Source organism: Ixodes scapularis, unplaced genomic scaffold, assembly GCF_016920785.2.
Source record: "Ixodes scapularis isolate PalLabHiFi unplaced genomic scaffold, ASM1692078v2 PGA_scaffold2__306_contigs__length_199485367, whole genome shotgun sequence".
NCBI lineage: Eukaryota > Metazoa > Arthropoda > Arachnida > Ixodida > Ixodidae > Ixodes > Ixodes scapularis.
In genome coordinates, this window is record NW_024609857.1 from 126,589,340 (window position 1) to 126,616,601 (window position 27,262).

Sequence of the window (27,262 nt, forward strand, 5' to 3'; positions counted from 1 at the left end):
TGGGCGTCGTCGCTTCCGTCGAGAGCCGGTTCGTGGGGTAACATCGCGTCCAGCATTGTCGTTACTTTACGACCATGAACCAGTTGGAAGGGTGTCACCCCGGTGGTCTCTTGCACGGCCGTGTTGTAGGCAAATGTGACGTACGGCAACACCTCGTCCCATGTCTTGTGCTCCACGTCGACGTACATGGAGATCATGTCGGCGATGGTCTTGTTGAGTCTCTTTGTCAGCCTGTTGGTCTGCGGATGGTACGCCGTTGTGCGCCGATGGCTGGTGTGGCTGAGACGAAGGATTTCTTGCGTCAGCTGGGCCATGAACGATGATCCACGGTCAGAGATCAAAACTTCGGGAGCGCCGTGCCGGAGAACGATGGACTCGATAAAGAACTTGGCGACTTCCACAGCAGTCCCTGCAGGAAGGGGTTTCGTTTCGGCGTACCGTGTGAGATAATCGGTGGCGACGATAATCCATCTGTTTCCTTGCGTCGATGGTGGAAAAAGACCAAGTAGATCCGTTCCAATCTGCTGGAACGGTGCGGTCGGGGGAGCAATCGGATGCAGGAGACCTGCCGGCTTCGTCGGCGGTTTCTTGTGTCGCTGGCACTCGTGGCAGGACCGTGTGTAGAAGTGAACGGTCTTCGGCAGCTTGGGCCAGTAATACCTTTCACGAATTCGGGCTAGCGTACGGCTGTAACCAAGGTGTCCGGACGTCGGGTCGTCGTGACAGGCTTGGAAGATCTCCGCTCTAAGGTCGGTGGGGATTACCAGCAGCCATGGTGTGCTGTTGTCTCCGAAGTTCTGCTTGTAAAGTACACCTTGTCGGAGGACGAAAGTCGGCAGGGCTCTCGAGAAGACACGGGGGACAGTACCCCCTCGTCCTTCGAGTGGAGGCCCTTCGACGTTCGTGGAGGATCTTGGCGTCGGTCGTCTTCGGCAACTCCACCTCCAGGGGTTGCCGCGCCTAGTTTCCCCGGCGAGGAGCGAGGGGGGACAGTCTTTCACGTCGTGGTCGGTGCATCGGCGAAGCTGGACGTCGCGGTGACGGCGACCGGAACTCTCGGCGGGACGCAGGCTCGGGGGACTGAGGTCGTCGCAGGTACTCGTCGATCTCGACAGGGCGTTCACCATGACGGGGGCGCGGGTCGTTCGGGTGGAACCCGCGTAGCCCGAGTCGTCGGTACGGGCATCGGCGGTAGGTGTGGTCCGCTTCCCCGCAATGGAAGCACAGAGGGCGTCGGTCGGGCGTTCGCCACACGTCGGTCTTGCGGGGTGCGCAAGGCTCCGGGGAGGCGTACTGGACCTGGTCGTCGTGGCGTCGGTCGTGCTGCGGCGCAGGAGACTGACGTCGGGGCGGCGTGGCATAGGTGCGACAAGGAGGCGTTGGCCGTCGGGCCACTGCGGCGTAACTCAACGTCGGTGGTTCCGGAGCGGTGCTGACGAGAACCTCAGGCTGCAGCGCCTGCTAGACTTCTTCCCTGACAATCTCGGCGATTGAGGGCGAAGCTGGGCCTGCGGCGGCAGGTAGAAGTTTCTTGATCTCTTCCCGGACGACGTCTCGGATCATCTCGCGGATGTACGTGGTGTTGCAGCCGGAAGGCGAAAAGGAACCGACGCCGGGAACTCGGTGATAGTGGGTGGCTCGTGCTTGAAGGGCACGTTCGATGTTGGTGGCCTCCGTCATGAAGCCTTCGACGGTGGTAGGCGGGCTCCGCACAAGACCACCGAAAATGTTTTCCTTGACGCCACGCATCAAGGCTCTGAGCTTCTTTGCTTCGGATGCTTCGGGATCGGCGCGGTTGCTCAGTCGCAGGACATCTTCCACGAAGCTAACGACGCTCTCGTTAGGGCCTTGAATCCTCGCTTGAAGAAGCTCTTCCGCGCGTTCTCTTCGTTGTTGGTTCGTGAACGTTCTTAGCAACTCAGCCTTGAGTTGCTCCCAGGAAGTGATCGAAGCTTCGTGGTTCTCGAACCAGTTCCGGGCGGTGGCTTCCAAGGCGAAGTAAGCGTTTTGCAGACACTGTTCCGGCGTCCACCCGTTATGACGGGCCACTCGTTCGTACTGTTGGACCCAGTCGTCGATGTCTTCGTGGCTTTCGCCGTGGAAGGGAGCCGGTGTCCGAGGAGCGACGGGTAGGTAGACGACGGCAGGAGCGGCGGTGCCTGCGACTGGTTGTCCATCGTCGTCTTCTTCGGCTTGGGTTTGTCCAGGAGCAAACCGTACTCCGGATCCTCTCCCTTGGTGCGGCGGCTGGTCCGAGTTTCAGGTTCCGCGCTGAGTGGTCTTCTCAGCGAGCTTGGAGTCGGGCTTGCACTGCGGGTCCTGGGAGGGGAACGCTGCACGGGCATGCGGTACCCCGCACCTCCACCAAAATGTCACGGGTGGTGGCCAATAAACAATAAATAAACAGAAAGAAATAAACGTTTAATGTGGCGAACTTGTGCCAAAAACTAAAAGGGTACAAAAGATAATAACGGAGCGTCGCGGGCGTCGAAATCGGCGTAGCAGCAGTGTCGAACGCTGAGCGAAAACTGACTGCAGATCAGCACGCGGAGTCCCTTATGTACGCACGTTGGGTTCTGGAACAATCGGCCTAGATTGTTCGGCGACTGGAACATTCAGAACTCCATCTGACGAGAATGTTCTCGAACTCACGAGAACGCAATGAAAGAACAAATAAAAGAGCATTCCACTGACTGGAATCGAACCCAGACTTTTTGCACGACAGTCAAGCACGGTAACCACTCGGCCACGCGCGGAGTCGCTCGCTGACGAGCGTGGCAATATTTTCCGTCCAGCTCATGCTTACAAAATTGTGCTCGCAATGCATGTTGTATATAGTAAAGTTATATTTTTGCTTTCTGTGTCCTCTAATTGTACTTGGAAGATACTTCTAACTATATTTTAATGTACTTCTGTGTTTTCCAATGCTTTAGTTATTATTTACTAAATATTATTTCAAATGGGTGATTTTATCTCAACTCACACACGAATATTGGGTCGAATTTTAGTTTTGACGACAAAAAATATATGTTTTGGGGGAATTCCTATAATAAAAGAAGACTCAAACGGCAATTTCGTGGGATTTTTCGTTCTCAAGTTATAGACCATTGAGCGGCCAAGGTGGAAAGTGACGTTTTTCCAGCTTATCGGAGGTGCCATATTTCACTCCATCCCTTTTCCCTACTTTTTACGCTACATTAATAGCACGTTTTGGGAACACTCTAGACATTGGCTTTTTCATGCTAATTAAGCGTCTAGGTCATAGCATTCTCAATGATTTTTTTTATTTTTCAAACCGGCTCTCTCCAACGATATTTGACGAAGTTCAGCAATCTGTACTGTGTGACCTAATCAACATATTTTATGATCTTTTTATCTCCATAAAGCTCTAGTTATGTTCTTCCTTTTGAAGATAGTTTCAATATTTTTTATTAAGTATATATTACGCTACTTCTGCCTGAAAAACATAAATTAAAAAAACTGGCAAGTTTTTTCTAAACAAAAAACAGTTTTTATTTCTTGTAATTTCTATTCAGTTTGTTAATATAGTGGTCTACCAGAAACTACCAACAGAAATTGCAATATATTGTTTGTATGGCCGCTATTAAGATTCGAATCTCGTGCTATAAGGGCTTTGAACGGGACTTCGCTCAGGCGCTCTGCTGTGCAGAATGTTGGCCTATGTAAGCTTTTCTCCTAATCATTAGCAGTTACTTCAATATCCAACCATAAACATTAATAAAATTTGAAGTAGTGTACTTAAAAAAATTTACTTCGAAGTCCGTATCCACAAGTGCGGGCACAGCGCTTACTTCCTCCCAATACGGGGGAATGTGGACCGCTAGAGAATTCCTCTAAGGCCTTTTGCTTTCGGCTTTGAGTTCGAAGTACCGAACTTGGCATGTAATTGTCATATTTTCTTGTGTTAAACAGATATGCAGTGCATATACATATGTACTATTTAGTGTCTGACGCTTATGAAGTAGAGTTTATTTTGTGCGCGTACGGATTTTTTCGTAAATAACAAGCATTTTTGTAGCGTGTAAGGCTTCAAGCGTGTTAGTCATGTGTTTAGGTTTCATTTCTATTTTCAGTGATTCATGCCAGGTTACTTAGACTTTTTCCTCGTGACTTAAGTTTGTCCGGGATTCTAGATGTTGCGTGTCTTCTCCGTCATTACATAGGGCGAAGCTCACACGCCTTGCAAATCACGCCAGTGCCAAGTAAATAAATATTCTTAGGATAACTATTGTTGCTTCACTGGCTTTTACGCTCAGATATTGAGGTAAGTACTAACATTAAATGCAAAACATTACATAGGTCAAAATTCTGCTCAGCTGAGCGTCTATGCGAAGTCTCGTTCAAAACTCTCACAGCACGAGATTCGAGTCCCAATAGCGGCAATAAATATATATATATATCAATTTCTGTTGGTATCTCTTGGCACACTACTATATTACCTAACTGTAAATAAGAAATAAAATAAATGTTGGGTTTTTTTTAGAAAATCGACTTCGAACTTGAAGGTCTTTCTTTAGAAAAACGTGCAAGTTTGAAGTCGATTTTCTAAAAAAAATAAGAGCTTTTGTTTCTTTTATTTTTTTATTTACAGTTAGGTAATATAGTAGTCTGCCAGGACCTACCTACAGCAATTGTAATATATTGTTTGTATGCCCGCTGTTAGGACTCAAATCTTGCGCTGTGCAAGTTTTGAACGGGACTTCGCATAGACGCTCAGCTGAGCAGAATTTTGACCTATGAAAGTTTTCTATCTAATGTTAGTACTTGCTTCAATATCTGAGCGTAAAAGCGAGTGAAGCAACAATATTTATCTTAAAAACAATTATTTGCTTGGCACTGGCGTGATTTTCAAGGTGTGTGAGCTCCGCCCTATGTATTGACGGAGAAGAAAGGTAACATATAGACTCCCGGACAAACTTAAGTCAAGAGGAAAGAGTTTAAGTAACTCGGCATCAATCACTGAAAATAGAAATGAAACCTAAACACATGACGAACATGTTTGAAGCCTTACACGCTACGAAATGCTGGTTATTTTACGAAAGAGTCCGTACGCGCACGAAATAAACCGTACTTCCTAAGCGTCAGATACAAAATCGTACACATGTTTATGCACTGCATATCTGTTTGACATAAGAAAATATCACAATTACATGTCAAGTTCGGTATTGCAAACTGAAAGCCGAAGGCAAAAGGCCTTAGAGGAATTCTCTAAGGATCTGTATTCTCCCGTATTGGGAGGAAGTAAGCGCTGCGCCCGCGCATGTGGATACGGACTTCGAAGTAAATATTTTAAGTACACTACTCCAAATTTTATTAATGTTTATGGTTGGATATTGAGGATATTGAGCTAACGAAAAATAGAACATCTTACATAGGCCAAAATTCTGCTCAGCAGAGCACCTGTGCGAAGTCCCGTTCAAAACGCTTTAGCACGAGATTCGAGTCTTAATAGCGGCCATACAAAGAATATGTTACAATTTCTTTTGGTAGTCTCTAATAGAGTGGTATCTTAACTAACTGCGAATAAAAAATAAAAGAAATATAAAGTAAGGTTTTTTAGAAAATCGACTCCAAATTTGCCAGTTTATCGATATTTTCATAGTTCGGACGAATGTAGCGCATTATATACTTATCGCAAAAGATTGAAATTATACTTCAAAAAAACCTAATTGGAGCTTTACGGGGATATAAAGATCATAAAATATCTTGATTAGGTCACACAGCACAGCTTGCTGAACTTCGTCAAATATTGTAACAGAGAGCCGGTTTTACAAAGAAAAAAAAATCATTAAAAATGCTATGACCTAGACGCTTAATTACCATGAAAAAGCCTATGTCTAGAGTGTTCCCAAAAAGTTACATTGATGTAGCGTGAAAGGTAGCGAAAAGGGATGGGGTGAAATATGGCACCCCTGATAAGCTGGAAAAACGTCAGTTTCCACCTTGGCCGCTTCAACGGATTCGGACGAAATTGCCGTTTGCGTCTTCTTTTATTATAGGAATTGCCCCAAACATATATGTTTTTCGTCAAAATTAAAAATTCTACCCTAAATCTGTGCTTGACGTGAGATAAAATCACCCAAATACATGCTAAATATGCTAAGGTCGTTTTTTTGCTCCCTTATGTTCTTGGGAGTGTATTCCAAATGTTTTTCGAATGGCTATTTTTTAGGCTTTATTATAGGTTGTCTTTAATTTATTAAATTATTATTTTTATAGATACATCTGACAGGCATTCGGATATACTAATTTAGTATTTACACAATTAAGTGCGCTCGAATACTACTATGTGCAGTATTTTCGAATCATTTCTGACTATTTATATAAGTGGAAGAATGTCAGTTTTTGCATATTTTAGCACATTCCTAAACACAAAGTACACTTCATATACGTTTCCATTACATTCAAATGTATTTCAGACAAAATTTTTGCTAATGGCAGTGCGGCGCCAACATCGTTAAATCGCCATCGAATTGATTCAATCGGGTGTCAATAAATCTCCAATATCCAGCAAAATAGAAAGCGTATTGGAATTATAATGAAAATTGATTTAATTGAATACAATTTCAAATTTTTACGGCAGGTGTGGAATGGGATACCAATAACTTTCACTATTGCACAAAACTGCAAACCCATTGGCAGATCATTGGAAGGTTGTACCGACGTATCCAGTGGTTTGCCAATGACCTCCTCCCCCCCCCCCCCCTCATCGACTGATCATTGATAAGAAAAAGAACATTGATAGAAATAGTGTCCTATTGGTTCTTTAGTCAGTCCACAATACTGAGTAACTTGAAGATCACATCGAAACTAGATAGTAAGTGATACCCAAGCTATCCATGTAGTGCACCATTAGCTCCTGAATAATCTGAAATATTGGAAACTCATTCGAAATACATTGCCACTGCTGTCCAGTGTATCCATGGGATTCGGAAGAGTAAAACTATTGCGAACAAAAAGTATTCAGTGGTTATATTATGATGGAAGTTTCCCAAGACATTCTTAATATTGGCCCACTGGCAAAAACTGAGAATGGACATAAGGTCAATTGTAGCTAAATTACTGTACTTGGACATATCTTTTCTAAATAACTGAATATGTATGCTTTCATTTAGAACTTGATCAATACTGTTAATCCACCTTCACCACGGATTTGGTGGAGCTACAAGAAACATATTTCTGACTCTATTTTCGAAAAACTATATAACATCTCTGGGACAGAAAAAATACCATTTCGTCGTTTACCCTGAGACTGGGGTTTTTTTAGAAGAGCAGAAGTAACAGAAAAAACAGACAGGTCTCAAACTCAGCTACAAGTTTATTTCAACAACCTCCTTTTATATAGTTCGTTCCCGTCGTCATCAACCAATCACATACCACTTGTCCTCTGCACCGTGACTTTAGAGGTTCCACTCTATCACAAAAGAAGCGGACACCCACAACGTTTCCAAGTGAAAAGGCTCTAGCAGAAGATATGCCTCACAGAGACTTCAAGCAACTCTTTTGTGTCCTCACAATAAACAGGACAACAGCCCACAACAACATCCTACTCAAAACTGGTCACCTCCAAAATTATAGAAAACAGACAATACCCTCCAATACACACCACAGACATTACACACCAAAGAAGCCTTTCAGGATGACTAAAAAAACACTTAAACTGTAAAAATTGCTTGCAGCGGTTCCCTATTTGCATGGAAGGTTTGACTAATGCAATTTCCCAACGATTTAATCCTAATTGTTTCTCTCACCACCCTTTTAACATCGTTGCTTTCCTTACCAACTACATCCGTTCCAGACCAATCCGTTGTGCACTTTCTACACTCCTCCAGATGCTTAGCCAACTCCGAATTTGCTGCATTATTTTTAACATTTTTTTTGTGTTCTGTTAAACGATCGTTCAAACACCGTGAGGTTTGGCCTACATACTTAAAACCACACGCCAAAGGAACCTCATACATCACGCCTACGCTACACGGCACCGACTTTTCCCTATGTGCCTTCTGACAGCCCCTCTGAACCGTTTCAAAAGGTGTCAATCTATCTAACGTAAAATCCGTGCTGAATACGACATCCACGCCATATTTTTTTGCACATGCTCTAAGATTGTGGGACACCTCGTGAAAATACGGAACCACAGCCTACCTATTCCTGATTTCTTGCGTCTTCCCCTTTTTCTCCCTGCACTGTAGGGCAATCTGCCTTTTGATGAACTCTTCCCCACAGCCTGCCATTACCAGTCTTTCCCACTGGTTTTTTAGTGCCTCCGGTCCGAAATACATGCATGATCTCACCAAAGCATTACTAATCAAATATCTGACTTACATTTTTACATTTTTTGAGTGACAGCTACTCTTTGACAGAACCGGTTTTGGGTTTCCCTTCCCATACTCTCATACTAAGTCGGAGGAAGCGTTGGGGTCATTGTTTAATGAATGTAAGGGTAATATCGGGAAGCTGAGGAAGAGCATTTGCAAGGTTTTTCTGGAGGAAAGCATGGAAGAGGTAGCGAATAGCGTTTTGAAACCGTTGCGTTCAACGCTCAACCTTAAATTCTTTTTGAAGGATCATAAGATTGAGTTGCCCCTACGTACCGTTGTTAACGACAATGGGACGTGGCAGAGGGTGGTCTCATGCTTCTTACAGCGGGGTTTGAAGTTAGCTAATTTAGAGAAGTCAATCGCCTTAAGGAACTCTAGTGAGTTGATTGAAGTAATAGAAAAGTTTCACGGGAGGAAGTGCGCGGTATTCTCCATGGACCTCAAAGACCTATATTACTCTTTAGAGAAAAGCAGGCTAATGAATAGAGTGAGGATTGCTTTGGAAGGGAACCTTATTAAGTTTCAATCAGGAACAGGATTAGCGGTGGATAGTTTTCTTTCGGTGCTAGACCTTTATTTAAAGTCAACGGTAATGGATTACGAAGGTCGAAATTTTGTGCAAAAAGAGGGAATCTGTATAGGTTCGTCTCTAGCGCCTTTGTTAGCGGAAATATACTTAAACACGGTGGACCAACAAGTGTATGACAAGGTAGAAGAAGTGTCTCCAAAGTGTTTTGTGAAAAGATTTGTGGATGATATTTTAGTTTGCTCTGTTCAGAAAGGGTTGGACCCAGTTTTGCAACAGCTAGTAAGGTCAGCGGCGCCAGAGTTGAGATTCACGTTAGAGAGGCCAAGGGGCGAGGTCCTGCAATTTCTCGACCTGTGTTTACATTTGGAACGAGGTCTTTGTTGGGAGTATGGGAAAGAAAACCCAAAACCGGTTCTGTCAAAGAGTAGCTGTCACTCAAAAAATGTAAAAGCCGGGGTGGTCAGATCTTTGATTAGTAATGCTTTGGTGAGATCATGCATGCATTTCGGACCGGAGGCACTAAAAAACCAGTGGGAAAGACTGGTAATGGCAGGCTATGGGGAAGAGTACATCAAAAGGCAGATTGCTCTAGAGTGCAGAGAGAAAAAGGGGAAGACGCAAGAAATCAGGAATAGGTACGCTGTGGTTCCGTATTTTCACGAGGTGTCCCACAATCTTAGAGCGCGTGCAAAAAAATAAGGCGTGGATGTCGTATTCAGCACGGATTTTAGGTTAGATAGATTGACACCTTTTGAAACGGTTCAGAGGGGCTGTCAGAAGGCGCACAGGGAAAAGTCGGTGCCGTGTAGCGTAGGCGTGGTGTATGAGGTTCCTTTGGCGTGTGGTTTTAAGTATGTAGGCCAAACCTTTCGGTGTTTGAACGATCGTTTAACAGAACACAAAAGGAATGTTAAAAATAATGCAGCAAATTCGGAGTTGGCTAAGCATCTGAAGGAGTGTAGAAACTGCACAACGGATTGGTCTGGAACAGATGTAGTTGTTAAGGAAAGCAACGATGTTAAAAGGGTGGTGAGAGAAACAATTAGGATTAGATCGTTGGGAAATTGCATCAGTCAACCTTCCATGCAAATAGGGAACCGCTGCAAGCAATTTCTACAGTTTTAAGTGTTTTTTTTTAGTCATCTTGACAGGCTTCTTTGCTGTGTATTGTCTGTGGTGTGTATTGGAGAGTATTGTCTGTTTTCTATAATTTCGGAGGTGACCAGTTTTGAGTAGGATGTTGTTGTGGGCTGTTGTCCTGTTTATTGTGAGGACACAAAAGAGTTGCTTGAAGTCTCTGTGAGGCATATCTTCTGCTAGAACCTCTTCACTTGGAAACGTTGTCAGTGTCCGCTTCTTTTGTGATAGAGTGGAACCTGTAACGTCACGGTGCAGAGGACAAGTCATATGTGATTGGTTGATGACGACGAGAACGAACTATATAAGAGGAGGTTGTTGAAATAAACTTGTAGCTGAGTTTGAGACCTGTCTGTTTTTTCTGTTACTTCTGCTCTTCAAAAACCCCCCAGTCTCAGGGTAAATGACGAAATGGTTGACTTCCGCCAGCTAGCCTGTACTTTGACTCTTTTCTCGTAGAAAAAGTACATTAGTGTATGTATTTTTGTAGCTGTATTTTAACACACTTTCTAAACATATTTTCAAGCTGTTTACCGAAATATCCGAAAATACAAAGTGTCACGGTATATGTGTATTGCAATACAGTTCAGTATAAATAGTCTGTTGTTAGGCCAACTTTTGCCTTGCTGTGCATGTACAACAGTATTTGTATTCTCCAATAGTGTCGTCATTACTCTGACTAAGCCAAGTATTGTTATTGGTACAGAGTCCTGGCTGAAAGATTCTATTAGCGAAGCTGAAGTGCTCCCCTCGGACTATGTTGCGTACCGCCGAGATAGAAACAAATATTGTGGTGGCGTCTTTCTTTCAGTTCATTTCAGCCTGCAAACTTTTGAAATCAAAGTTAATGGTCTGAATTGTGAATTGGTATAATGCAAGATTTTGCGAGTAAATACCCGGTGTACTACACTGGGCTCCTTTTATGTTATGGGTGTACCACAAGCTAGCGGGAGCAACACTGCGTGCACGCGAAGCGACCAGACGGAGGCCCTACACAGTCTAGTTACGAACGACACCATAATTAAATGGACCAGTGTACGTGATCGTCAGTGGGAGACACTAAAAATGAATGCTGACGCATAGCCCAGTTCTAGCAATCTATGATCCCGAGTTGCCCAGCAAGTTGTCAACTGCTACGTCCGCATTTGCTCTAGGGGCTGCGTTGCTTCAACAGCATGAAATGGACTGGCCTGCGGTAGGCTACGCGTCTCGGGCGATCACTGATACTGAACACCGGTAAGTTGTCAAGCGTCTACTACGCAAAACGGAGTGTGCCAAAGAAGTATTTTTGGTTGGTCCTCCTTAATTACCGGGCAGCTCTCCTTGAAGATGGCCGCTCACCTGCAGAACTACTGATCGGCCAAGAACTACGAACCCTACTTCCCGACTTCACCGCGTCTCCCGCATCTCCTGTCAGAAAGCACGTCCAGAACGAGACGAAAGGAAGACAGCTAGCTCCTCTTCAGCAGGCAGACATCGTGCGAATCCTTAACAACGGGCGATGGGAGCGTAAAGCACAAGTGCAAGGCTTGGTGGCCCCAAGGTCATACACGGTGCTTACCGAGGACGGCCGGATCCTCCGCCGTAACCGACAGCATCTCCGAAAGACACCAGGAGGATTCTCCATCTCCATCAAGAACAGCGACTCAGAGGACGACAACGACGATTGCTTGACACCTTTCAGCGATGGATCACAGCCCCCTCACCACCAGAGCCTCCTCGAAGCCAGGCGTCGCCTCACCCACCAGCCTTACCCTTTCTTGAGCAGGCGTCAGCAGGAGCAGGACCTCAGTCCAAGAGACCTAGAAGGCTACCACAACGCCTGGGCTACATAAAAGGCTTCCAACAGGCAGAACTAATCTAAACGAGTACAGCCCGCTCCACGTGCTGCTCGTGGTTGTTGTGTATGACTTTGTTTTGTTTGTTTTCTACTTTCCCTTTTTAAGTTAGGCCTTCTTTGTATTTTGTTCTTTTGTGCTTTGTTTTTGGTTCCTTCAAAGAAAGGGGGTGTACTATATGTTAGCGGGAGCAACACTGCGTGCACGTGAAGAGACCAAAGGAGCGCGTGCTCAAAAATAAAGAAGTTGTTCTTGTTGCTGGCACTGATTATAGACACTCTACCTTTACAATAAAAAAAAAAAATTCGTTTTTGGCTATTTGTTATAGTACCAGAATGGGCTAGAGGGCCCTACATTGTTTTTTGGTGCCCGTTTGCTGGGAACTGGGTTGTCCTGAAAAGCTCCCCAGCGAGGCGCACGTGGCCAAATCGCAAATAATAAACGAATCCCTAAGAACCGGTCTTCACTCCTTGAGGCCGGTTTTTTTCAAGAATAATTTGTTTTTGAGTACTTGCCATAGTACCAGGATGGGCTCAAGGGCTCTACTTTTATATTCCACCTTTAGCTGGGAACTGGGTTCACCTCAAAAAGTTTCCTGGCGAGGCGCGTGTAAACAACCAAAAAAAAACTAAACTTTCAGACCGTTTTTTTCACAAGGTTTTTGTTTGTGTATGTGCGATAGTACGAGGAGGGACTTGAGGGCTCTAAAGATTATATTTCGTCTTTAGCTAGGAATTGGGTTGTCCTGCAAAAAGTTCCCTGGCGAGGCGCGTGAGCCCGAATTTCCAAAGATGAACGGATTCCTAAAACCGGCCAATGTATATTCACTTGGAGTCGATGCTACTAGGTATGCGCTAATTTTTGATGATTTGGTGTGATGGATGCGGATGATAGAATTATCATCCCGGTTTTCACATCGCCAGCCTTGCGCCTTTTGCACGAGTGGTAACTTTAGCGCACCGCCGCGTTTCCAATCTGCTGTGACTGTTTCTTAAATCTTCTGATGCAGTGGTTCTCGTTGAAGTGAATTTAAACATTCTGTTCATTTATAATTCTAAACTAATGAAAATTATTCAAAAACTTTATATTGTGACGATTAGTCCCCTATATAGTGTCCCCCTTGTCGTATAACTTACGTAATTATAGTGCAATAATGAAGCCTTAACGGAGTATACAAAACGATGCCACATCCTAAATTAAGCACCCTACAAACCCGATATAAATGTAACAAAATCTTTATATAAGTTCCAGTACATTCGGGCCTGGTAGAAATGCCGCATAAACCATAACTTTAATACTTCGTTTCAGCTTAAGGGCGAATAGTAGGTTGAGATATGACTCAAATTGTTTTTATACTATTTCAGCTTCATTTTATACTAGAGGTTTCAAGCTTTTCAAGTTTTTTGTAGTGTCGCTGCGTTCTGCTTACAAAATTTCATTCAAAACCATTAAATAATATGCCAATTATTTAAAAAAATATGACTTTTCTACTTTGGTTAAGGAACATTTATGAAATGTCAAACTTTAACTACAGCCATGAGAACTCTTGCAGTTATTATTCACAACGTTGGCTTTCTTCTTACCCCAATAATATATAAACTCCATGTCTCATTTTCTTAATAAATTGTTATACACCTGTGGTCCATTTTGTTCCTTCTTGTTCAGTTAAATATAATAATAAATAGAAAACTCCTTCAACAATATACAATTTACGAGGTTCAGTAAATAAAGAAAATAAGTAATAAATAACTGCCCATATATATCTCTGACAGCTCCACTATTGTACCTTGCATGTACAAAAACAAAGTTTTCGAGAAAACGCAATTGGAAGTTCGGCTACTCATCCACATTTCTAAAACGCGCGTGGTGCAAAGTCGTCAGCTTCATTCCCTTTGCACTGCCTTGTGAAGCCTCTCCTGGGATTCGCCTACGATTTCCTTCTTTTTTTGCTTTCTGCAAAGTCCAGAAGGTTTGCTTTTGTGATTCGGGTGTATTTCATCCGGTTCAGGGTCGCGTGACGAAACACGGCTTGTCTTACACCAAAGGCATCGAGCACTTTTTTTTTCTTTGCTTCTTTGTCATTGTTGTAGAACGCAACTGCGCCCTAGAAAGCAGCCTCGGGGACGCTCCAACAAATGTAGTGTTTGCACACCTACACCGGATCAAGTTTTTTAGCGACTCAGCATTTTTGGTACGGCCATGAAACGTCCATGATATATCGGTGAAGCGCCAAAATGGATAAAAAAAGTTTTATCAATGTTACACACACAGAAAAACAAGTTGTGTTCCTTTTTTATTCACTTTTTAAGAGCGAAAAGAGCGGTTCAAACTATGTCTGCGTTAAGTAGCAAAGCATTTGAAGGGCAGATAGGTGTAATACGCAAAATTTTTAAATTACATCTAGCACTCATTTGACTACGCTCTCATGAGGACAGGTTCTACAAAAACTTTGCTATATTTTTAGATAAAATTAAATAAAAAGAAGTTTGGATCAATTATATTTAGTTCAGACACAACCGTCGCTGCGAGCTAATGGGACCCATCCAGCAGCGAAAAAAGCGCAAGTCACTGGGCCTTTTCTTTTCACGATTTCCTCGGTGATGATAGAACACGTACAGTAACATGACGAACGACATGATGGTGTTCTTTGACGTTGCCTGATTGGTCCCATCAGCTGAAGGCGTCGGCTTCGTCCGGGCGTAAAGGTGAAACAAAACATAGACTATAGTGCAGCGTTCGTGGCTTGGAGATGTGTATATGAGCCACTACTAAGGCGGAGAAAATGTTTAATAATATAGGGTGGCTAAAGTCGCCAGGCTCGATCTAAAATGGACCGTAAAAATCGACGCCTGCCCGTAGCCCCTCAAACTTTTCGTCAAAGGTGTATTTCATAGGTCGGTTTTTCTTGTAGAATTACAAAGCGTAGTTCTCTTTCTGTAAAAAATAAGGCCAAGAAACTTGCCTGGGTCAACGGCGGGAGGCGACGCAGACGACCAAGTCAAGGTGCGGGGTGTGTTTGACACTCCTATTGATAGATGGCGCTACCTCCTTGTTTCCGTCAGAGTTCTGGTTTCGGTTTGCTTTCAATGAAATATCGAAAGTGCCCGCGTCGACCGTGGTTTATTGACACCAACATAATCGGTTTTGTAATCTACCTTTGGCGTGAAAATAAATGCAGACAATGATAGAAAAACTTCAAGTAACAAAAATAAAAGAAAACGCGGTTGCATAACGACAACGCTGACGGCGCTCTTGCTGCCGGCGGATTTCGTCTGCGTGTCGTCTGCTTTCTTTCGCTGGTCGGTTGCATCCTCGGACGCTGCTTCCGAGACCATTTTTTTGTTTTCTTTTGCCGCGGTTGGTGGAGAGACAGCCACCATGCGTCACTTTGGATGCTATTTACACCGCATGCACTTTTGAGACACGGGAGGCTGCCAAAGCAAGCTCCAGATAAACAGCAATTAATGGCTCTGAAAAGAGCCTGTCAGTAGGAGCCCGCGGTTTTCGCGGTTGTCAAAGCCGCTGGTCATATGTGCAAAATGGATAGATATGTGATCTTCAGTTCTCGTTGTCTTCAGTCCACATGTCCACCTCGAACTTGGAGGCACTTGTGCAGTCTTCGCTCATAATCCCTGAAGGCTACCTCCCGCATGTTGTCCGTGATCGCATCGAAGGCGGATATAATCCGCTCTTTTAGTTCCGTCATCGAGCGTACGCGAACTGCGTAGACCTGGGCTTTCACAAAACCCCAAACAAAAAAATCACAAATTGTCAGGTCAGGGGACCGTGGGGGCCAGGGCATTGTCGGTGACCCTCGACCCATCCAGTTGCCGGGAAAGGTTCTGTCAAGCCAGTCTCTCACTGCGGTGGCGTAATGCGGTGGTGCTCCGTCTTGCTGGAAGATGCACACCTCCCTTTGCATGTGCGAAGCTTCCAGCTCCGGCAAGACGTCCTGTTCGAGCATGCGAAGGTAGGCGTCGCCGGTGACCGTGCCCTCAAAAAAGAATGGACCGACAACGCCTTCCCTCCAAAGTCCACACCATACTACGACCTTTGGTGACTGGATAGCCTCTTCAATGATCCAGTGGGGGTTCGTCTCGGACCAGCAGCGGGTGTTTTGCTTGTTCACGTGCCCATCCAGATGAAAAATAGCTTCGTCCGTGAAAAGCAGAAACGAAAGGTGGTTCCTGTTTGTGGAGATGCGCCCAAGTTCGTCCACGCAGAACTGCTTTCGCCGTTCATAGTCATCTGGCTGCAGCTCGAACAGAACCTGTGGCTTGTACGGATACATTTGTCGGCGGATCACCATCCAGACGAAACTTTTACGGATGCCAAGTTGTCTTGCGACTTGCCGCACGGACAGGCGTGGGTTCAATGCAAATGCCGCAAGCACGGCGTGTCGTTTGTTCTGCTGTGGCGACCTCTCTTCAAGTACTCGCAGCCTGGTCTGCACAGTGTTTTCCGTGTTGAATCGGTGCACCCAGCGCAGGACAGTCCGACGGGTGGGCGGACGCCTGCGAAAAGTGGCTCGAAACTTCGATCTCACTTGCCTCATACTCCTGGTTTCTGTAAACCAAAGGACTACTTTTGCCCTCTCTTCGACGGTCAGGTGACGCATTGTGGCTGTTTTCTCCCCAACCACGACAGAAAAGGTCTCGGAAGCAGCGTCCAAGGATGCAACCGACCAGCGAAAGAAAGCAGACGACACGCAGACGAAATCCGCCGGCAGCAAGAGCGCCGTCAGCGTTGCCGTTATGCAACCGCGTTTTCTTTTATTTTTGTTACTTGAAGTTTTTCTATCATTGTCTGCATTTATTTTCACGCCAAAGGTAGATTACAAAACCGATTATGTTGGTGTCAATAAACCACGGTCGACGCGGGCACTTTCGATATTTCATTGAAAGCAAACCGAAACCAGAACTCTGACGGAAACAAGGAGGTAGCGCCATCTATCAATAGGAGTGTCAAACACACCCCGCACCTTGACTTGGTCGTCTGCGTCGCCTCCCGCCGTTGACCCAGGCAAGTTTCTTGGCCTTATTTTTTACAGAAAGAGAACTACGCTTTGTAATTCTACAAGAAAAAACCGACCTATGAAATACACCTTTGACGAAAAGTTTGAGGGGCTACGGGCAGGCGTCGATTTTTACGGTCCATTTTAGATCGAGCCTGGCGACTTTAGCCACCCTATATTTGAGCAAAATGAAAAGTATGTTCAAATTAATCGACTCATTTTTTTTGGTTTTAACTGTATTTGTGCAGGGCATGAAAGACCGAATTGCGCGCGATATGAAGACGCTAGCAGAAAGTTTTTTTAATAATATGGTTGAACGCGGTGTGTTAGAAGATGTATATACTTTGCGCGTCAAGTGGACGATGCGTACAGTACACGCATTTTCAAGGTACAAGCCAGGCGGTCTTCGATAGAGCGTACGTTTCTCTCAACCTTGTCAGAGGGTTCAAACAGTATGAAATTAATCACGTGTCCTTTAGTGATCATACTCTTGTATCATTTACGCTTCATTTTTTTAAAGAAACGCCGAAGAATTTTATTTGGGATTTAGGGAAGTTTAAAGCAAAGCTCCTAAATGAATAACATTTTGAAAACAGCTCGCCGTCATCTTGAAGATTTGGCAAGAGCTAATAGGGAAGAGTTTAGAATCAAGTGGATATTGCTTAAACAGGAATCTAAGATTATAGCTCTTCATCGTTGCAGTTTTGTAGAGCACGAATAAAAGTAAGAAGAGAGTGGGTTAAACGCACACTCTAAGAAAAGATGGAGGAAAAAAGTAGCAACGGCGCGTCTTCCTCCCTTCTACTGACGCGCCTTCAAGCGGACACGAGAAAAGGGGAGGAACGAAACGCTTTTTTCCTTCTCCAGACAGACGGGAGAAAGCTTTCGCCCTCCCGACTCATCTTCTTTCGGTTTCGTTTTTCGAGCAGGTCGCGCACGTTGTTTAATAAATAGCTGTTTAGTTGATTGAGCTTCAGCGGCAGCGAAGGCCGCCTGTAGTTCCGTCTTCTAGTCTAAACGTACAGAACATTTCGGTTGCATTGACGTTTTTATCACTAATTTTATCAAACGAGCCAACGAAGCCGTTAGAAACAGCGAAGTTCCGGAGCAGTGCCAGCAGCGCCACGTACACTGGGAACATGGCCGTGTCCGGATTGCGGGACTCACGCGCTCACGCGGCACGGAACTACAGTAGCGAAACCACGCGGAACTGTGTACGCGTTTTCGACGTTATGGAAATCGCAGGAACTGCGTCCAAGACAGGCAGGTTTTGCTGCCGGCTGCCTGGGTGCCTTCCGTGCTGAGTTCGGTTCTGTTTTCCGATGCTGAGTTCAGCCGGCGTTCAACGTGGTTTTGTAATTGTGCGTGTCAGCAACATAGTAGCAACATCGTGATTGCAGTGTTTTGGGTTGTGAAAAGAAGACTGGAATTATCGCCAATGTGACCGTGTGTTCGCGTATCAGTGGTGTAACAACAAGATGAGATCGTAAACTGTCGGGCATTGATGGCTCTGGTCGGGCCGTGATCGGAAGGGGTGGAGTGTCGCAGGTTAACATTCCGCTTTACATTAAAACGTTTAATACCACTTGAGGAATTAGGTGCAATCGATTGACGTGCGGATAGTCATGTTGGAACACTGGTCTGAACAGTAAGCTTCTATCGTACAGTGGCTAATGTGGCTGTCGGTTGTCTCGTCCCGAGAGCGATTGCGCTTTTGGGCAAGGACAGCAGTACGATATCGCGACGGAAAGTACGTATATTTACAGTGTGGAATTTTAGCATTAAAAAACAATAGTAGGTAAAATAAAAAAGCTACCTTTTATTTTGCTGTTTAAATTATACTACGGCTCCTGCATAGTTACACACTTTCAATTAGTGCCGGGTTAGTTGAAAAAGGTATCCTAGTAGCTTGGTATAACATGTGCATACTGTGAAGAAAGCAGAAAAAATTTGATCACATTCCTAGACTATTGAGACGCGGTCTTCTTATAAGGCGTCCTGCAACTGACCCTCAGTAAAAACTTCCCATTAGCGCCCCATGGAGTAAGTTTTGGACAGTAAAATGGAAATATAACGTTCCCTATGACATGAATTTGCACAGCATATAGCGTGCCGCATGACTGTGCGCCACGCGGTATTCGCCCCGTGCATACGTATTTTGTTGAGCACATCTCTGAAGGAATTCTTTAAAGACCAGTAACCTACAACTGAGTGGCTGCCACTTTTTGAGGTGTTGTTTACCCTCAAACACTCGTAACATGTTTGACGTCAGCCAAGATGGCTGGTATCTTTTAGTGTTTCTTCGCGAGTGTGTGACACTGCCTTGTGTAATCGTCCAAATCTGAAAAAAAAAAAAGCAGCCTGCGTGGCAGAGTTGGCAACGCTTGCGGCTGCAACGCAGAGGAATAGGGTTTGAATCCTTCTCGTTGCGGATATTTATTTTATTTATTATTTACGCTTCTTACAAATTAAATATGGTAAGGTGACAAGCTGGGTGAGTTGGTACTATTTGAACATGATGAAATAATTAGCGCCTGTCTGTCTTCTATGTTCGGCTCCTGTCCCTGTTCTCGTCTTTTTGTGCGCTATTTTTTCATCGTTTTCATAAAAATTTCTGCCCATTCACGGCTGTCATTGACTTTCTTGTTCAGAATATTCCTGAGCATGGCGTGTGCATGAAAGTAGCGGTAACGCGCAGCCTCGGGTCAGTCACCTTCCGTCGCCGACGCAAGACTCATCGCCCATTTCTCTTTAAGATTTTAGGTGCACGTTCATTTTATTAAACGTTTATTTTTCGTTCTAAATTAATCTCCTTTTTTTTATTGGCGACAACAATTCATCAGGCGGAAATTGTATACAAATTAACACGTAGACAATTATGTGACTTGAATACTTAAGTTGACAATCTATCCTTAGATACGTCTTCAAGAGAATCAAAAACTAATAATGGCATATGTTTTATGATTATACTCGCTTGCAACACAGATATATCTGAAGCTACCTGAGTATATCGCACTCCAAGTCAACTATAAGAACTTTAAAACTGCGTGTAATTATTTCTGTGAAATTGTTTAGAAGTTCTGATGCTCTTTCTTTCATCGCAGTATCGCAGTGAAATGGTAAGGAAGAATAATAAGTTATCAGTGTCTTGGAATCGCCAGACACTAATTATCTCCTTCTTTTATTCAAAGTTACTGTTGTTTCTTTTTTCTCTTTTTTTTTATTTCCCACAAACCCCGCTTTGACGGGAATTTGCACATGGCATAAAAATTAACGACCAATGCGCATCATGGGGCCAGACAAGTGAACTAGAAGCGCCTGTCACAGTTTTCTGCCAATGCTCAAAGCTATATGCGAACGTGCGCCCGAGTACCTAGAGCGCCGAGCACAGCGATGCATGAGCACACTTCACTTCTTTCGAGTCGCAAATAAGGCGGTTCGGTTCTTACGCCAAAATTGTGGCTCATAGGGCATTCGATTTGCGGAGGAGATAAAGGATTTCGTGTTCATTGTTTGCCACCGTCCCGAAACGCTCTCTGAAATCTGCTACGATATATAATACTCTGCAGGCAACGCTGGCGCTGCGGAGGCGAAGTAACTGTTTCTTCAATGCGGATAAATATATTAATAACTACATCGGTTGACCCATTGCTACACAGTGAGAGCTTTAAAATTCTACTTCAACAATGTATTACTACAAGAATGTGTCTTCAGTGTGTGAATTTGGAGAGCACCTAACTAAGGTAATTTTATAAAATAGTGTTTTCTTTAAATTATTTTTTTCGTTTTTTTTATCTTTCGTTCAGATTTTTTGTACGTAAAACAAGATCAAGTGAAATCAATGTTTCTATGTAATAGTGATACCGAAGAAAATTAATATATTATTCCTCGGGAGTTTCGCTAATTTCACATACAACTTTAAAATAGTCCTCACTTAAACTGCTCACCTTCTGTTTTCATTAACACAGTTGAGACCACAACTTAAAAAAAACATAATTTTTTTCGAATATTTTAACGCATCTCTCCTTCACTTTGTGCTAGTAAGTAAGTACTAACAATCATCTTTTTTCTTTCAATAAAGTTCGCCATATTTTTGGAGTGATACGCCAACGAAAATGTCATCTCCATGACGCCTTAGCTGCCAGTGGGAAGGGTGACGCGTTCGACTGTCCAATTGGCTGCGGGTTGGGTTCATGACGTCCTCTCAGAAGCCCCAGGCCCCTTGTCGGCTACCTGATAAGCATGCTTGCTGGTCTTTCTCCGCGGTCGGCTACCGGAGTTAGTAAAGTACGAAGTTGGGCCTCGTTGTGTTTAAAGCGGGTGAGTCTATGCGTGGCCCAGCGGAAAAAGGAAACGATCCCATATTCTAGCGCTATCCATCGTTTATCACCTTTCGTAATATTCTCGTTCCCGCAGCAATGAGCCGCTCGTTCTTTGCGACTGGACTACGCACTTTTGAAATTTTGTGTTTCTTTTTGACGGGGCGATTATAAAAAAAGCTACTTTACAAAAAAAAATGCAAGCGGTTGGTGGTATTGACTATTTTATTTTACTTTTAAATATATTTTGACGGCACTATATAATACTCTATACAATGTGACCACTCATCACTCACGCTTTTGATATCACAAGATGCGGCGGAAGATTGAGGTGTTTTTGTGATTTTATGCGAATTTAAAATTGATGCGCCCTTATATTTGCATTTTTGCTTTCGTTCATTGGTTTGCTAAAATCACCATAGAAGCAGAAACACCAAAAAGATAGATAATAGATATTTAAAAAAAATATAATGAGCACTCAACTAACCATATGCTGGTTCCTAATAATCTGTAGTAGTTACGAACAGTCATTTCAAGATATTAATGTGTGAGAATTTAGCCCGTTATCACCACAATGGTTCTTCTAAATATCGCGAAGGTCATAACCAGCGAAACAGATGACCGAATTCAAACTAAACTTTACAAATCAAGCTGACGAGGGTAGGAAGTTGGGCGAGTTTGGGATTCATAATGATTCAAAAGCGCGACAAGACAACGGACACAGAAAAAGAGACAGACACGGCGCTACTTACAACTGAACTTTATTTCCGCTGCAGCTTGGTATATACTACCGGAAACACAAGAAACAAGTTGTCTTCCTAACTTGTTTGTGTTGTTGCCGGTATTATGTAGACCTTTTCTGTGTACTCTCGTCCCCAGCCACCTAATAGGCGTATCCGGCATGGGCAACGACAAAATAATCTGAAGTTTCAACTTGCAAATAGTAAAAAATAAAGGGGTGGCAAAACAAGAATGTGTGACGGTTACGCTTATCTCCTAAATGCCTTCTATTGACGTGGCGAAGGCAAAACAATGTTTTCGCCCATACTGGAAGTGATGTCAATTCAAGATGGCTACGCACTTGCAGAAAAGGTCTATACCGAGCTGCAGCCGAAATAAAGCTCGGTTTTAAGTAGCGCTGAGACTGTGTCTCCGCCTGTGTCCGTTGTCTTGTCGCGCAATCAGTCGTCCACTCAGCCCCACATTTTTGTCTGCATTTTGTTTTGTCTAGAATAGCGCATTTGCAATTATATTTATGAGAAGACTGGCGCTTCAAGCGGGAAAAGGTCAAACTTATATTTGTTTTTAAATACCGGGTTGCTTTCGAAGCGTTCGCGCTAAGCATTTTTAAAAAAAAAAGCCTTTATTAGCGAGGATCGTTATTTGGTTAAGAATGGTTGTTCAATTACCCCACTTAGTTCGATGCTTCACAATAAGACGTACTCCGTCTAAGAGGAATGGAAAATCTGCCAGTGTTCTTTTGGCCTCACTTAGTAACGTTCCGCAAATAAAAAACAACGCATCTTAACAGCGTATCGCCACTTCGCTGTTCTACAATTTATTCCGATCGGGGCTAGAAGAGAAGTCCCGAAAGCCAACCGAAAATCGCATGAAATTCTGAAAATTAAAATATTTTTTCATGCTTCTTTAAGAATGCAGTAGTGCAAGTACGTTACAGATATCTTTTGTTGAGGCTTATTTGTGCTGGTTGTTCAATAAAAACCCACGTGTTTGTTTTTCTAAAATATTGTGCTGGATTGATTTTTGGACTTACAATTTTCTTGTAATTCTTTTACTCTTCTTGGCAGGTATGTTTTAACTATACTAAAGGCAAGGCAACTCCAACAAAAAGGCATGCAAGAACCACAAGCGCGATGAGTATTTCTATAATTTCGCACACATCCCATTCTTCCAGTTTTATTTGCTCATCCAAACGTGCGTTTACAAAATAGTATAGTTCTTGGGTAGTCCGCAGTCTTCTGCCGTAAATGGCGTAGGGTATTTCGCTCGAACCAATTTGATAAATTCCGTAACCCTGCACGGCGATCCGCAGCCCTTTATTGGAAACAAAACGGGCTTTGCAGTCCCATTTCGGTACAGGACTCTAATCTCGTGTTCACCCTGATTTCGTTTTGTCACCTCGAAAAGCACTAACGAGCCATAAAATGGCTTTTGTGAAAACGTTTCGTTGAGAACCATCAGAGTTGCCATGATATTCAGGTCGTGATAAGAAAAAAAGAGGAACTTGGTTTGACTAGTTGCATTTTCAAACCCTGGGATGGCAGTAGCGTTCTGAGTTTCGTTTCCTGCAGGCTGATATCGTTCTTCAAGGAGTGTGGCAATGTCCCTGAAGAAGAAGAATATCGCAGTTTTATGTTAATAACTGAAATTCACATTATACGAACGGAAGAAACATTTTTGAGTTATGAAACACAAGGGTAATAAAATCATGACAAATTCTAGAGGAACACAAGAAGGGAGCTCACTTGAATAATCAGAAAGTGAAGATTTCGCTAAAGGCAAAAGTGGCATATGACACTTTTAAATACGTCGATACCGCCGTCGTCCTTCCTGGCTAAAATGACTATTGCCACTCTCGGACTATGGAAGAATATTTAAAAAAACCAGGCACTTCTCTTGGCGTTCAAACAGAGAGGAGTTCTTGAGGTTGTCTAATTTTCTCCAAAAGTTCCCTGTTTGTAAATACGTAAAGCTGTATAGTTTAAAGCAGAAATGTGGCAAATAAACATTAAAAATATCCATATATTGCTTGTTGTACAACTTAAATTTAAATCAATTTAAACTGAGTATTGAAGCACTGTAGTCTCTAATATGACGGTGTTCATGCGAGTATCGACCCATCGGTACTGCCAACGGCAACTAGCGGCGCCTCCGCGCATCAGATACAGCATGCGCATCACAGAAAGAAGTCTCACGCTGTCGTGCTAGTGTTTATCTCACAGCGCGCTTTCTAAGGAATAAAAATATTACAGTCGCGTTCCGGAAACTATAGGCCATACTTGTGCCCGCTTTTTATAAAATGTAATGAATTACAATTGCAAATTACCGAATCTCAAAAGTAATCAATTACCCTTACAAATTCTTTCGCTCAAAAATAACAGATTAGTTTGTCCTGATGTTGAAACTTACTTTCACGTTACTTTTCCCGTACACTTGTCAAGAAACCAATAGAAACGATCATAATGTTTCCAAAAACGTTATGCAATACTACATTTCATTGCTCATACTCAGGAGTAGAACAGCATGATGGAAGGCGATGAAAACAGAGTCCATACAGAGTTGTCTTCTTGTTCATCGACTTTCTCATATTTGCGTATGCCTTCCACAGTTTTCTACTGGTTTTAGTGACCAGACATAACAAAAAAAAAGTCGTGTTTTATTTTCGGTCGATCTTTTCTTCACGATGTTTTTTTTTTTTTCTAATTTGTTAGGTTTATGCTGTTTAATAGCCTGCTCATATTGCCCCACGTTTTGCATTACGTTCATAGTTTTAAAAGGTTACGAATACTTGAAGTAATTTCTTGGTTACCAGTAATTGTTACGAAATTACATTGCAAATTACCGCCGCAGGAAAGTAACATGACAATTACAAAATATCTTGAAAAAGTAACGCATTACAAGTAATTTACTACTAGTAACGGATGACTTCCCAAGTCTGAGCATGACACACGGAGCGACGGCAGCACAACCGAGCGCGTAGAACGTATTGATTTCGTCATTTCAGTAAATGGATAAAAAATATCGCCGCATCATATCCAGACGGACAGGAAAAAGCAGGTAATATGCATTCTTGCACCAGTCGAACTGTTATATCTGTGCAGACACGTGCCCTCTCCGTGGTTCACGGAAGCGCCGCTAATAGGTACTGGCAGTACTGATCCAACGACGGTCCCATGGTCACCGTCGAATTCGTATTAAAGCACGACAGTAGGCGAGAAAAAAAAAAGTTATACTGTAGCGCACTCTGAATTGATATTTACGCCTTTTTGCATGAAACAGTTTAATACCTTCTTAATTACCTTACACAATACATTAAACAAATATTGTCACGAATGATGGTTGAGGGCGCAGAACTTACTGAGAGGAAATAAAGGTTTATAGAGTAAACTTGTGACGAAGCCATAGTACAAGATGTGGCGTTAAGGGCGTCAATGTCGGTGTAAAGACAAAATCGAGCCCTCTCGTGAGATTAACTCAACGCAACAAGCAATTGGTGCCTTTAGATCCGCTCCATGTGGCAGAATTTTCTAAATCAGAACACACGATGACTGACTAGAATAAGGTTAAACGCTCCAGATGATGAACGAAACGAAAAACCTGCAACCTAGGAGCTCAAACCCCATCCTTCGGCGTGTGAGCCGTGCTCGCTGCCAACTCGCCCACACACGCGACAATACAGTTTTTTCACGGTAATAAAACCCGAGACTAAGGAACATATAAGGGGACGAACACAGCACAACGTCTCAACGTTGCGTTCTGTTCGTCCCCTTCTGTGTTCCTGAGTCTCGGGTTTTATAACCACGAATCATCACCAGCTCGCTCGTTTTTTAAGTATTATTACTAGGGCTGGGCAATTGATCGATTAACCTACCGATTAATCGATTAATGCTTTAATCGCGATTAATTTGTTTAACCGGTTAATCGGTAAAATTTTGACGAACCAAAATTAAATAAAGATTCAATGTTTTCACCATGCAGACACGGACCAGCACACCTATATGAAGTAAAAAATTTAGGTGAAGTATTAACTTAAGGTAAACTGTAAGGGGGAGATTTGTAACTTCAGACAAGTCCAGAAGATTACACATGTCCCAGAGACTTCAACGCCGTGCGAGCGTCTGTTTAGCGCAGCAGAGACTGCTGTGAGCAATCAAAGGAGGCCGCCCTTTTCGGAAAATATCAACGAACATTTTTGCCTCATGGAGCAGAAGTAATATGTGAGTGTGAGTGTTTTTTAACTGTTCTCAATTGTATATCGAAGCTGATTCATAGTTGAAATTATTGCGTCGTTTAACACATATTAAGCAAAAAGAAATAAAATAGATGCAATTTTTACTTTTGAGCAATATTATATGCATGGAAATAAACGAGACCGATTAATCGATTAATTAATCGATTAAAGGCTGGCGATTAATCGGGTTAAAAGTTTTAATCGACGCCCAGCCCTAATTATTACAGTTTTTTCCTTTGTTTTATGGGAACTGGAAGACTGTTAGTCACACTTTAGTAGTGCTTTCAGATGCACCAGAAAATTAGCAACCATGTTTTTGATAGAAAGATTAAAGACTTCGCATCTGGCGGAAAGTTTCAAAAGTACTTTTTTTGATTCGGGTACTTTGTTAAGCGGATGTATAGACACTTTTCACTTCTGGCACAATTTTACGAAACTCCACATTCACTTCCTTCGCATCAACATCACCATGACAGATCGAGACACCTGCTTTTTTATATGCTGAATGATTGTACAAGCATAACCATGTAATAAGGAACAACATCTTCTGAATATACGGTCAAGAACCGAATCGTTTATGAAAAAATAAGAACGTACTATTTTAGTGTGCACTGCAAGACGGGCAAAAGTACAACATCCCAGCAAAAAAAAAATATACCAGTTCTATTATGTTTTTTTTTTTTGTTTTTTTTTTTCATTTTACACATTTAAGTTATCTACGCCTCATGGCACAAATATTCACTTTTCCCTGAGCCGCACTTTTACGGGAAGGATAGAACTATGCAACTAAAAAAAAGACTGAGGAAGGGGCTCGGTAAGTATTTCTTTACGCACGAAAGGTGTTTTAACACTAACTCTCGCAGCAGAATTTTGTCAAGGCAAAAAATTGCATGCAAAGCTTATCTTATATCGGAGTTTTTTTTTATATATTTTAGTGCGACTGCCTAACTGAACACCCACGCCGTCCCCATTGACTATTAAAGTTGATAATAATAACCTCATCCGAATACCTAAACACAATAAATAACAAAAGGCAGAGAAAAATGAATCCACCCATCATGCCAGACAAACGTTTAGATTGGCACAAGCTTGCAATCTTGGATGCCTAACT

The 27,262-nt window shown here is 43.1% G+C and overlaps 1 protein-coding gene across 1 annotated transcript in view; it reads right to left on the reverse strand.

Annotated features, from left to right (window-relative positions):
* Positions 1 to 22,998: 22,998 nt before the first annotated feature.
* The window catches only part of LOC120837043 (lysosomal acid phosphatase-like), a 43,751-nt gene continuing 39,487 nt past the window's right edge, over positions 22,999 to 27,262 (reverse strand). Inside the window, exons 4-5 of the mRNA XM_040206204.1 lie at positions 23,262 to 23,526; positions 22,999 to 23,214 (exon numbers count right to left, since the gene is read on the reverse strand). Coding sequence (XP_040062138.1) covers positions 22,999 to 23,214; positions 23,262 to 23,526 — 481 coding nt within the window. The remainder of the gene's footprint in view (positions 23,215 to 23,261; positions 23,527 to 27,262) is intronic.